At 39.0% G+C, this 13,567-nt stretch overlaps 1 protein-coding gene across 1 annotated transcript in view; it reads left to right on the forward strand.

Moving 5' to 3' along the window:
* vcana (versican a) overlaps nucleotides 1-13,567 on the forward strand; it is a gene marked incomplete at its 3' end in the record, with an annotated part of 46,579 nt that overhangs the window by 1,305 nt on the left and 31,707 nt on the right. The window contains exons 2-3 of the mRNA XM_040154700.1: nucleotides 11,692-12,075; nucleotides 13,230-13,404. Coding sequence (XP_040010634.1) covers nucleotides 11,692-12,075; nucleotides 13,230-13,404 — 559 coding nt within the window. The remainder of the gene's footprint in view (nucleotides 1-11,691; nucleotides 12,076-13,229; nucleotides 13,405-13,567) is intronic.

Consider the following 13,567-nt stretch of genomic DNA (forward strand, 5'->3'; position numbering starts at 1 on the left):
TGTTGGTGCTTATTCATCATGTCTTGCTGATGTTTTTCTTCCCTCTTTTCATTATGCAAATAAACTATACACCATCTCTTTCATTTCCACTTTGCAAACTAGCATTTTGCAAAAGATAATTTGACCTCCCCCTTTTTGGTTGTTTACATCTGCCCTTTTATTCTGTAGATGTTCTCTGTCCCAAACTACCTGAGGGGTGTTTTGCAGAGGGTTAATAGGGTTATGTTATCTTCAACTCCTCACCTCTTCCTTTACCTCTGCTACCAGCTTTAGGTCTTGAGGTCATCACAGTGTGTCTTCACACTGACTAAATGGACCAAGGTAGACCTAGTTAGGATCTTTATCGGACCACTCTACCTTCAACTTCTGGACCCTCCTGCTGTCTTTTATCATTCTGATGATACCTATATGTCTGCTGAAGACCACGGGTGGCTGCCAGGATAATCCCGCAACACGCGCTTGCTGGTTTAGTAATCCCCACAGGAATGTCAGACTCTCTCCTCTACATCCCATCAAAAAGGCATTTTATACAGGGAAGTCCAGATCGGTGACTGAGGATAATTTACAAATGAGTGCACAACAACGTGCTATGGAGGATGAGACAAAGTGGGGAAGATGAGGAGACTTAGCTGAATATTTCAGTCAGTGGTTTCATTCAGAAAATAATCATGATAGCATGCTTTGATGGACAATATCCCAGAACATAACATTTCAAATAAGGAAACAACATAAAGGTATTGTTTCGTTATTTTGAATAGAACCTGATGAATGTTTTTTTTCTATTTTAAAGACATTGTAAATGTTTTCATTTTCAACCAGTTGATGGAAGAATAAATACTCTTATTTGATTTTAAATATAAAAAATGTTTCCTTGAAATGTATTAAAGATACATAATGGATATAGTAATATTTTTATTATAATGTGAAATATTGTAAATGTTTTTCAAGTCTTCATGGTAAGTATCTATTGTGAAACGTCTCGCAAGATAAGGCATGTTACTGTCAGCCTGACTTAAATAAACATTTTACATGCCAATATTTTTGTCTTTTGTGGATTTTCTAATACATCATTGTCTAAAATACAAACAACTTACAGCGATGAGGACTGTCCTTTCTGTGAATTAGATTAATCAGATAAATTTAGCTCTAAGCCGGGATGGTGATTTTACATTTGAGTAAGACATCTAGGGGGAAATGCTTTGCAGGTGAGGGGTTTTGGATCACACATTTTTGAGTGTAAATCAAAACCAGGAGGTTTTTTTTAACATAGTAGTGTAAACTGGCTATGCCTTAAGTAGAATTCCTAATGAGAATATAATATTGGAAGTATTTCATACTATGAAATACTTTGCTGACTGGCTAGTGACGTGAAAGCAAAGCTTACTAAAAAAGAAGATAAAGGTGTAGTTGTCAAGAAAAAAAGCCTGAACGATCTTGCATAAGCTTTTTGAGAATATTAAAATTTGATACTTTTGCATGGCCACTTGTTAGGTGGTAGACTGGTGAATCTGGAATGCATGTTTGGCCATGTCTTTGTAACTTAAGAACATTAGATTTTGGAGAACTAACCTGCATGAATTAACGCCAACAAGGAAATGTTGGTGTGACAGTGGTGAACACCATATCTCAAGTAAAATACACACATATAAACCCAGTGTATCATTTGAGAATATGATCTGAGTAGAAGATAAAGCACGTAGCTGTATGATTCAACACACTAATGAAGAAAAATGAAGTGAAGTTAATGTTTTGGAACCTTCAATGGAGTTTACAACAAGGAACACTTCCGTTGTTGGTTAAAATTCTTAGTCTGTCATGTTTTAAGTATATTGTAACTTTTAGAGAAAAGAATTATTTACATCACTGATAGGATATACTGAGATTAATCCATTTTTTTCTTAACATTAGGTAGAATTTTGAATTTTGAATAAAACCACGAAGTAGCAACCTCATGGCTGTCTAGCAGGGTCAGTCTAGATCAAGAGGCTATACACCAGCACATGCAGCAGAAAGGGTTAACAGTGTTTGTGAGAGAGCGATGATGGCTGTGCCAGCCTGAAATTAAACATTCAGTCACTCGCTTATCATCGTCATTCACTTACTGCCTGCACCTGTAGGATTCCCATCATCCAGGGAAATGACAGGAGTCTTCCTGCTTTCCGCCACAGAGCTGCAGTAAGACAGAGTGGTCTTTGTCTGTTGTCGGGCCGTGCTGTGCTCTCACTGCTCACCGCCTTACACCGTAATGTCTGAAACAACTTGGCCTGGCACAAGCAATGTTTGGAAACTGAAGATGACATCTTTAGTTTGCTGAACCCTATCATCGACTACTCTGTGTTGACTAATACCAACTGTTACCTCACCTTTCAAACATTTTAGACCAATTGGTGTATGCTTCCGTTTTTGATTGTAACACCATAGCCTCGTGGCTGTCTGAATCAACCACATTTTGTGATTCTGTACAATTTGACTTATGAGAAGCAGAGCAGTAAACAAGTTTTTTACACATTTTTTTTTAAAAACTCAGAAATGTAATTGGTCTTAATGGGTCAGTTGCGTCAGACTCCATTAACTGTTGCTGCTTTTGCTCACATTGCGCTGTACCGTTGTTTCTGCTGGGGGTGGCACACATATGGAAGTAAATCAGTTGGCAGGCTGTTTGAAACTGAGGGAATATATTTCAGGGCAACACAAAACTAGCAGTGAGCCTCCCTGCTTGATCACTTTGAACTGAATGTGTAAGCTTCTGCTCTTTTTGTTATGCATGATACACCCATACATAGATAGGGCTCCTAGCACAGTACTTATCTTCTAGTATAGCAAAAAGACCATACTAGTCATCATATACGACAACTTTTCAGATGTTAAGTGCAGTCGTACATTTGGTGCCCTCGGAGACATTGTTGCTTACAAACTGTATATACCATAAAAGCCACATATTTTTCAGCCATACATTTTACATGATAAAACTTCTTCTCTGGCTGCTTTACTCGGTGGCTGAACCAAAGAGAAATCTCCACTCCACGTTAAGTGCTGCCTTTTTCCAGTGGTCTACATGTTTTGCCAGTGGCAAAGAGTGTCCACTTTGTTTCAGCCCAGTCATCAAATGAGCCTTTTGATCATCACAAATAACAACTGGTTTCTCTTTCAGAATCTGGTGTGAGCTGATTGGCCTTATTTGAATTAAACCAAATGTTCTGCAGGTTTAGTGTGTGCTTGAGGGATACTTTCTCTTTTTTTCACATTTTGAAGCAGTTTGTAACTTTGTTAGGAAAGATGGCATATAAATGTAATTTTTTCATCTTTCACTGTTACAAATGGGAAGATAAAATGAATCGACTAAGCACTAACAATAATGTTTACCATTTATAGTACATCATGACCCTTTTAGACTCACATTTTTGCTTGTTACGATGAATTGGGATGTTTGCAAGTGTTTTGGCCACCATCCTATAGTTTTTTCATGTTTCTGCATGACCGGGGGCTACTTAGAAATGCGCTACTTAGAAATGTACAGTAACCTCTAAGCAATTTTAGACGCCGTGTATGCCACCCAAGCATTTTAATGGATGACCAAAACTGATTTTTCATTGAAGTTTTACCAAAACATCCTATAAAATTGTAATTGGAACCAAAGAAACCAAAATGACTTTCTACAGTTGATGTGATTTTCTCTCATGGCTGTGAATGCATTATGTTATTATCTTGACTTCCTCTTGGTCAGAGACCAAAGGATCAACGAGCTGTCCACATTGCCTTCTCTTGTGTAGGCTTAATTGCTGCCTGGTTTAATAACTGACTGTCTCACACACTCATTTCTTCTGTGGTTGAAGTACAGTGAGAAGCATGACTCCTTTGAATTTTACCATAGAGAGTGAACAGATTTTCACATAGTCTTTGCAAATGTCATAGATTACACATTTTAAAAATACCTTGGTGCTAATCTTACAAATATGGCACCCAAGTTTCATTTGAAATATTGTAATCCTGACTCCCCCGAGGTCATGTATAGGATGACTACGGGAAGGGTTAGGGTTTGAGAATTCAATGGTTCCCACAATGCTGCATAACGTTAACTGTAATTGGCAAAGATCTATGACGTGGGAAAGGTCTGTTTCTTGTTATCAAACCATTTTCTCTGTCCCCCTTCTCTCTCTCTCTCTCTCTCTCTCTCTCTCTCTCTCTCTCTCTCTCTCTCCCTCTCTCTCTCTCGCGCTCACTTCCTCTGTCTTTGTTCTTTTGCCATCCTTTCAGATTTAAGTAGTTTGCTAGACGGTAGCAGATGCAGTGATTCATAAAGTTCCAGTCAGCTTGGCTTCTCAAACTGTCACCATTACAACTTGATCCTTTCACAAAGACTTTGACGCTAAGGGTTGGGGTGAATGGTTGAATCACAATCTGATGAGATCTTGTAATCAATGGGAACATTTTGATTGATTTTGATTGATTTTGATTCAGCCTCACCACAGCACCTGTGCTGTGATTTTACCTGTCACTTCTCCGGTGATGACTTTCATAGATTAAAAAGATCTCTGTTTCATTTTACCTGTGCTTAGCTGTGCATATTGAATTGACTTGGAGAGAAAGATGGAGACACTTGCCATCCCGTAAGCTGATCCACACCGGGATCCAACTGTCTCTTCAGTAGAGCTGGAGTAGGAAACCCCTACCTTTTATAAAATTGAGCCTTAGTCTTTTCTTTTTGCATTTGGAGTTTGCCAACATCACATGACTGAAGAATAGCGATATGTAATCTTGTATTTTAAAAAGACAGAGCAGGTTGATAGCTCTAACTAGAGGAATTGATTAGTGAACAGAGGAGTAAACCCAGGTATCTCCGTAATACCCCACAGACCTACTGACATTCCACCAGCTGTCACTGCCATTACTGACACCTGCCTGTTGATTGACACCTGGTATCAAGGACGCCAGACAGTTGTAGCACTTGTGCAATCGTGCTCACAATTGCAGTGTGCACCTTTTTCTTCTTTTCTTTCTTTTTCCTTTCAATTATTTTTATGCTGTTCGAAAGTCGTCGAAACGAGTGGGTGTGGCTGGCTGGGAAGAAGAGTGGCGTTCCGCTGTTGCCATCTAATTGTGTTTCCATTAAAACACAGTTCATTGTTTAAAATATTTCATCTAAAATATGTTAGACTTTGCTTGCAAGGTTAGTTACTAGTCCATTTGTCCAGGTGTGTCCAAACATTTTCCTTTGCAATATGCATGGCAATATTTTATACACCATTTCACAGATCACCAGGAGAGTAACAGCCTTTAATGTGAATTGACTGATATATTAATGCTCCAATATGATTTATTACAGATATGTTGATATTGTTCTCTGTGTGGGCACATATATGACTAGAAATTGTAATAGAGAAATCAATTATTGGGTGCAAGTTTACTGTAAGTATTTTGACCCTTTTTTCCCTAATTCAAGTTTAATTTTAAAAATCTTTTTGTAGTATGTGTGATTATGTCATATTTAATAATAAACTACATGTCTTTGTCACAATAATAACCACATTTGAGGACTCACTGTCAGAAATGAATCAGAGGGTAAACTGTTATCTGTGTGGGTTTTTTGGTATTTTTTTTATGACTCAAATATCACTGTATTACTTTCTCCTCAGACAGTATCACTAAACATGGTTTTAAAAAAAGCAAGCAAAACACACTGACCTAATTTTGCTCTAAAGAAACTTGATCCCAATGAGCTCCTGTGCTGTCATTTACCTCTCTTGGTTTCTCACTAAAGCTGAAGGGATCAGCTTCTGTGGTCTGGGCCTCCACACTTGGCTCCAAAAGATAGCGATTCATGTCTATCCAGAGGCAACTTCATTTTTCCACATTTTCTGCTCTAAACAGTGGGTTCACTCACAAACACACACACCACATGCTTGTTCCCTTGTTCCTTGGGAAATCACAAAAAGAAGAGTAATTTTGTAATCTCGGTGTGCGCCAATTGTTGGATTTTTTTTTTTTTTTTAGTTTATTTATACAGGGGCAAACATATTGTCAGAAATATCAGGTGACTTCACAGTGATTCCAGATTTCCTTTACTCAATTTATGCTTGTAGATTTTTTGATGTTTTCCTTTTACAGAACCACACAAAAATCCTGATATGGGAGAAAACTGTGTTGTGTGTAATCAATAAAACACAGTCAAATCAGAACAGCTTTGGCCTGCAAAATTGTGAGTTTCATTAGGACAGATCCCTTGGGGTCAGAGAAATTTAACGCCCCTTTTATGCTGTCTGAGGTGGCATGGGGCCGGAGGTAGACCACCTTTATAGGTCATGTGATATGTGGGTCATCTTGGGGCCTGCACAGCAGACCACCAGGATCAAACACTCTTTGATTGGCTCTTTGACTCATTGATTTATGGGTACTGAAAGGCAACAGGACTTCCATGGTTACACATACAGTAGAGATGTTTTACACGGCAGTGAGTGACCTGCAGCTTTTAACTTAATGATGACTCAGTTAAGAAGGTAAAGCAGTAAAACAATTAAATGATTCTTGTAACTCTAAAACTGAGTAGTTGTTAATTATGCTGGGGTCAGGTGGCAAATTCCACCGGGAATCAGGTCAGTTTGAGCTCTGTGTCAAGTTGTTTAGCTAAGTTATAATACCTCTTTCCTGGAGCTGTATCATCAGAATACAGTCTGTCTTTGTCAGTCTATTGTTGATTGCTGTAAATGCACCTTTGTTTCCTTTGTAAGCTAAGAGTTCAAACATTTTCTGATTTAGTCTATTTTAGTTGTCTATTAGAGACTTAATGCCACACTAAGTGGCAGGCTGTACACGTGAGATTGGAAATGAGTAAAAATTGACAACCTGTTAACTCCATCCTTCCTTTTCTTCCTCCCCTCCTCTCTTTCTCAAAGTCCGGCTGTCCAGACCAGTCCAGCCTTGCAGAGGAAAGACGTACTTTGGGCAACTGTTGCTAAGCTCTGAGATGATTACAATGCACACAGGTATGGAAACGGCACCTATGATTTTTTTACAAGGGCCCTCAGGCTTTCTGGGGGCAATCTTCTCTGTCAGAGACTCATCACCTCTGCTTTGGCTCTCGGCTGGCTTCAGAAGACAACACCGTGGTTTTGAACAATTACACCGCCCCAATACAGTCAGCAACCAGACCTACCCGTCGGTTTTGATTCTCATGCAGAAGCCAATATGTCTTTCAGAGGCTGTCATTAAGTTACACTTTTAACATGATACCAGTGCTCCCCTTGATACATTGCAGGTTGCTTTTGCGGTCTTGCTATAAAATCACTATGTATTGCTTCTTTTGAAAATGTTAGCAAAATTGCACACATCTCTTGCTTTAAAGTTTTAAAATCTTATAGAGGTCACAAAATATACAGTGTTCAAATCTAATTTTGAGAGTTTTTGCTTTACGGTTAATGAAATTTCATTGACTTAAAGAGGGTTCCTCATGCAGAAGGAAATGCAATGCAGTTCATCCAGGAAGAACATACATACATACATACATGTGTGTATATATATATATATATATATATATATATATATATATATATATATATATATGTATGTATATATATATGTACATATGTAATATGTACATATATATGTATGTATGGAGAGAGCGAGAGAGAGAGAGAGAGAGAGAGAGAGAAAGAGAAAGATAGTCTGTTAGATGTCACAGATGTAGTCTTTATCTTCACACTGACACTCTACAGTATATCAGCCATTAAAATTATTTGCTGTTCTGTCAAGACCAACCGGAAAAGTCAGGTCTTATCCCACACTGCTGGGAGTTATAATCACTGCCAGACAGCAGATTACCTACCACCACACACACACACATGCACGAACGTAGTTCACGCAGCTAAACCCTCCTACCTATCTAGCGGTAGGCAATTGTGGTGATTATTAGGGAAGAGTCGGTAAACTGTGGTCCACCCTCTCCCCCCTGTGGAAAAGCCAAGCACAGAGGTTCCAGTTAACCACTGTTTGCTGACTCACGGCCTCTTCAGTCAGGCAGCCATGTTAATAAGAGATAACCCATTTCCACTTGAGATGATCTATTTCTTTAGGTTAACAATGCGTTTTTCCTTAACGCATCCTGTACATTGTATTCATGCAAACACACAAGACGCTACACTTAAAATCTGTGTCTAAAATTATATTACTGAACTTATCCTAAAGGCAAAATTCACTGGTAGTATTTTCCGTGCGCGCCCACATGAAGTGTCTAAAGTGATCCAGTGGGATGGATGAGAAGAACTGCCTCACAATGGTGACAGAAATGTGTTGTTGAAACAAACTGTAGGTTGTGACTCAAATTCAACCAAACACATGTCTGCCAAAACCGTTTCCATCCACCCTTGGATAGGATCTGACTGGTGCGCTCTACATGTGGCATCAATGTGAGGCTTAGTTATTAGACGGAGTTGATTATATCAACCACTTATACACTAAGCAATATAAACATGACACACGTATAATAAAGTTTAATATTCGGCGCGTGTTTTATTTTCTATTCTCTTACTTTTATGCTAATTATGAAATCATCACATTTTAGCGGTCCGAAGTCGAAACTCATCCACTCTAAAATGACATATGTGTTACCTGCAAAAAAAAAAAAAAAAAAAAAAAGATCCGCCTGACGTCGGAACAGTCTGATTGGATGAGGATGGGCCCCTCTGGCAAAGGGCCAAATTAAGTTTTTTCCCTCCTCTTCAAGGTGTCTCATTCACTTTTCAGATGAGCACTCTGCCCCTCCTCTCTATCACTGACGAAATAACAGTGTGCGCTAGGCAAAATTGAACTTGTTGCTTGCCAGCACTTCACAGTTTCTGTCGCTCCGTTCAGAACCAGGAGCGGGACCCTGCAAGTCTGGACCATCAAGGGGAAGAGAAAAGAGAGATAAGTGCTGTTGCGCCGATTTGGAGCGGACATATTTTTGGCACTTTTTTACGCATGCATGTTACGCACTGGGACTAACTGGATTTAAGGGCATATATCCATATATGTACATTTTATGGAATAAAACATCTTTAAACGTAAGTATCTCCTGTTATTTATCCTTTGACCGAAATATGAATAGAGACAGTCGCACGCAAGCAGAGAACTGACTTATATGTAATTGTTGGCAGATTATTTTCTCAGTATGTGACATATATTATGATTTCGAGCAAATGTTTGACAAATAAAACTGAGCAATCATTGAAGTTCACTTCTCGGTCTACAAATGCTTTAACACGAACGCGCTCAGTAATGCCGTGATGTCCTTGGATAACCTACACTTAGAGTGTCTGGCTCCTGAGTGAGCGCAAGTGATTTTCCAAAATCAGCAACGCGGACTGGAGATTGCGCCAAATGTTTTCGCATTTTTTTCGCATCCGCAAGCAACAGGTGTCTCTGGGAAGAAAAAATAAATGAAAAAAGGAAATTATAATAACGGAGCCAAACCAAAACTCAAAGTTTTCATCAGTGTCTTACTGGATGAAAGTATAGACAGATATCTGTCGTTAATAGCAGGGAGCATCTCCAGGCTGCGTATAAAGGGCCAGTGGCTCAAAAAATCTGCAACCAATTATACGCCCTCCGTGATGCTTAAGTAATGATCTTTATTTGAATGAGTCTTTTTTTTGAACTCCTAGAAAACCTTCTGCAGCTGCCTGTATCATTGTACAAACATTTTAAAAATAATTTTACGTAAATCTTAAACAACATATGCAATCGGAGATGTAAAAATTACTAGACCTGGACTTCTTCCTCTTTTGCCCCAAAACCTTATTTCTGACAGGAACATTTGAAAATATTCTGCCAGGTAAAGTGATATTTCAGGTAAATGTGATTTCCCTTGTGTCTAAGGGGCTTTTCAAAGTGTTAGCATTTTTAAACAATCTATCACTATCTAGAAAAAAGGCTCTATGAAAGTTTTTTTTATATTGGTAACATTTTAGAAGATGTATTCCCGCCTGAAAATAAAGATCTTAGGTTGCACTACTGTTGGATATTTGATGTTTTGCTATATTTAGATTAGAGATAGATGTTTACGCCACAGAAGTTTTCTGATGCCCATGCATGATAGAAAAGATCTTAAGCAGATTTATCTATTATAACTCAACAAACGTATATCTCCCTAGGAAAATGTGGATGCACTAAAAAGAAAGAAAGACATAACATAAAATGTAAAGACCTTGTATGAGTTGTTTCCTAAAGCACCTTTTTGTTTTTTTTTTCAACAGATGATGCAACATATAAAGCATATCCTGTGGTTATGTTTTTTCTGTGACGCGGCAGCTGCAACAGGTAAGTCTTGATTGAGTAAACGCTTCTCCCTCCTTATCAGTCGATCCTCTCTCCCACCCTCCTTCTCTCCATCTCCCTCTCTCTCTTCTTTTCTTTATCTTCCTCCCTCTCTTCCTACTCTACTTCTTCTGTCCACCTCTGCGTGTTTCACCAAACAGCTGGCATTCGTACTCCACAGCTTATCAGAAGCAAACTGACTGATGTGTCGGGCGCCTCAAAGCATCAAGGTTCACTCTATTCTTAAAGTTGAAGACTGGGATAAGCTGCTTCCAGTCTTCGTCCTGCAAGACTTTAATCAAAGGTGAAGGTAACATAGCCATGCAGGTTTGCATCTCGGGCCCCCCTGGGCCCCCTGGCTTTCCTGGCCCCTTGTCCCTGGCTATGTCTCTGGGTATATGGATGGACACCTTCCAATTAGACTCTGCTCCCAGTCTGGAAATAACAGCTGGTTTCACCCCTCATCCTAATAAGGCCCTCTGTTAAAGCGCACAAACTCATGCCTCTGGGGCTGTCCCACCACTGTTTCTAGAGCATTCCCCACATTGTTACCTGTGAATGCTCCCCTACACACTCCAAAAAAAGAAAAAAAAAAGGGTAAATCTTTTTTCCTCTCCACAGGGCTGTGTGTGATTCAGCTTGTTGCCTTTCATTTGTGTCTGGCATCTGGTCTGGGTGCAGTGCAATAGCAGAAGGGCTATTGCAACAGAATATTCAAGATGTAGGATTAAATTAAATATCCTTACCCCGTGCTGCAATGTAGGTGTGTAACATCAGTAGTTTTTCAGTTTTCAGCTGAGAACAGAGTAGGAGGTCATAAGAGGTGAGATGCATAATATTGCCCAGTGTGCAGCATGCTGATGACATACTGTATTTCACTTTGTTTTGTGTGGGTCTACCAGTCAACATCAGTTAGTCTTCCTTTAGATGAAGGAGAGATTATTTGGGAAGTAAAACTAACATCCACTGAACTCAGCACTGGCATAACATAACGTTTATACAACCATGACAACCTGTTTAACTAATTATCTTTAACTTTTTTTTGTTTTTTTACTTTTAACAAACATGCTGCACACACACCCACAGTCAGTGTTAAATGTGTTCCCACACCCATCATTTTAAGGATGAGGTTTGACTTTCCAACAGCCGTTTTCAGGCTATGATGCATGTTTTTTTTATTAGGTTGGGTGTAGGTGTTACACCCTGTAAATTTAAAGGAGTTTCACAGTTTATAGTGTCTACTTGCATCTGTTAGGATGAGAGTAAACAGATTATATATATATGTATATATATTTGTATCAAAGGAGAAAAATAAAGAAAGATTAAAAAAACACATAAAAATACAGAAGTGAATTAATTAATATGAATTAAAGCTGCATTAACCCTTCTGTTTTTGTCTTTCAGCCTCCAACACATTATCGATCATCAGACCAATCACTGGATCCCTCTCAGGGAAAGTAAATCTTCCCTGCCATTTCTCCACCATCTCAAACTTAGCACCAGTCATCAGTCCCAATGGAATTGCCATTAATAGCAGAGATTACATGCGGATTAAATGGACTAAAATGGAGGGAGAAGAAGAATCCACAGTGCTGGTTGCACAAAATGGGGTCATCAAGATAGGCTCCAGCTACAGGAACCGTGTATCAGTGCCCAGTCACCCTGAGGATGTTGGTGACGCCTCACTAACAATGGTCAAGCTGCGTGCCAGTGATGCGGGCACGTATCGCTGTGAGGTTATGTACGGCCTTGAAGACACCCAGGATACAGTTAACCTTGATGTAAATGGTAAGACATTCGTGAGATCCTTCCCAAGTTATACTAGAATCAGACAGAAGACTCTAAAATAACTTCCTCAAGATACTCTCTGCATGTAGAAGGGGGTTGCAGCAAGGGCTTAATAATAGTGAAATGCAATACAAGTGGTGATAGAAATGTAAACGGTGTGAGAGAACTATGGACGCCCTTCAGCTTACTTTGATAGCAGCAGCTACCCAGTAGTTACATAGAGTAACCACAGTTTTCAGTTGTTCTTATTTTAGAGGCAATGCACTCCTCAAAAAGAGTCAGATGAGACTTTGGGTCTCTGTCCATACTAAGTACTGCAGTGTTTTAATTCCAGTGTTCATTCATGTAACCCAATCAATTTAGAGCCCAAATGTGGATGACATTCCTGATGTTGGTATAGCAAAGCAAAAGCTACATAACCTCATGCTCCCTTGTCATCTTGGGTGCCACCTTGTCAGTGGAGATTTTTCTCTTTGCTGAGGCACTCAGTGGGTGTTACCAAGTCTTTTAAACCTTGCCTTCACTGAGGAAAGACAGAATTCCCCAATATCCATCATTAACTTTATATAAGGTTTAAATTATGTATATGATAATGCAACATTATTGCAGTACCTCCAAGTCAAATGCTATAGTCTCTTTGGGGTGGATTACCAGTCCTTACCTAGTGTCATTATGTGCATTCTACATTTTCTCACTTGAGAAGTATTCTGGGAGATATAACTCATGTTTTGAGGATGCAGAAAACATGGGTGGAGTGGGGGGATACTGGGATAGTTTGGTCTTTCACTGGTTAAAAATCTACACATCCTCTTTTCCAACTATCTGCATTGTTAATTAGGAATATCAATCATATCTTCTGCATCTGTTTACTGTCCACAAGTATGGGGATTTCAGGGCCATGGTATCATCTGCAGTTGTCTTATTCAATTGTGGTGAACTGTAGAGTATTTTTCTTATCCTCTTGGTTTATTGTAAAATTTCTCCTTTCCAAAAAGCTGAAAGACCTAATTATTTCACATTTGTCATAATTTATGCCACTGAAATTATGCTGATGCATTCCACATCACTATGTCAATGTTTGTATACAAATCCGCATTATATTTGTTTTTCATTTCTGGATATTCTTTTTTTTCCATTTTACTATTTGTTTTCAGGTGTTGTTTTTCACTACCGGGAAAGCATCAGAAGGTATACATTGGACTACCAGAATGCTGTCAGAACTTGCCAAAATATTGGAGCAACCATTGCTACATATGACCAACTGAAAGCAGCCTATGAGGATGGCTTTGATCAGTGTGATGCCGGCTGGATTGCTGACCAGACAGTGAGGTTGGCTGCATTTTAATTCTCTGTCAAAAGTAATTTCTTTTAAACAACACTGCTATTTAATGATATATATTTACTTGTGTTCTGATGTGATGTAAAATACTTTGGCACAAAGATAAGATGGTTTCACTTGTGTGTTATAAAGGCTCTTCCTTTCTTTTACTGC

Source organism: Xiphias gladius, chromosome 19, assembly GCF_016859285.1.
Source record: "Xiphias gladius isolate SHS-SW01 ecotype Sanya breed wild chromosome 19, ASM1685928v1, whole genome shotgun sequence".
NCBI classification, from domain to species: Eukaryota; Metazoa; Chordata; class Actinopteri; order Istiophoriformes; family Xiphiidae; genus Xiphias; species Xiphias gladius.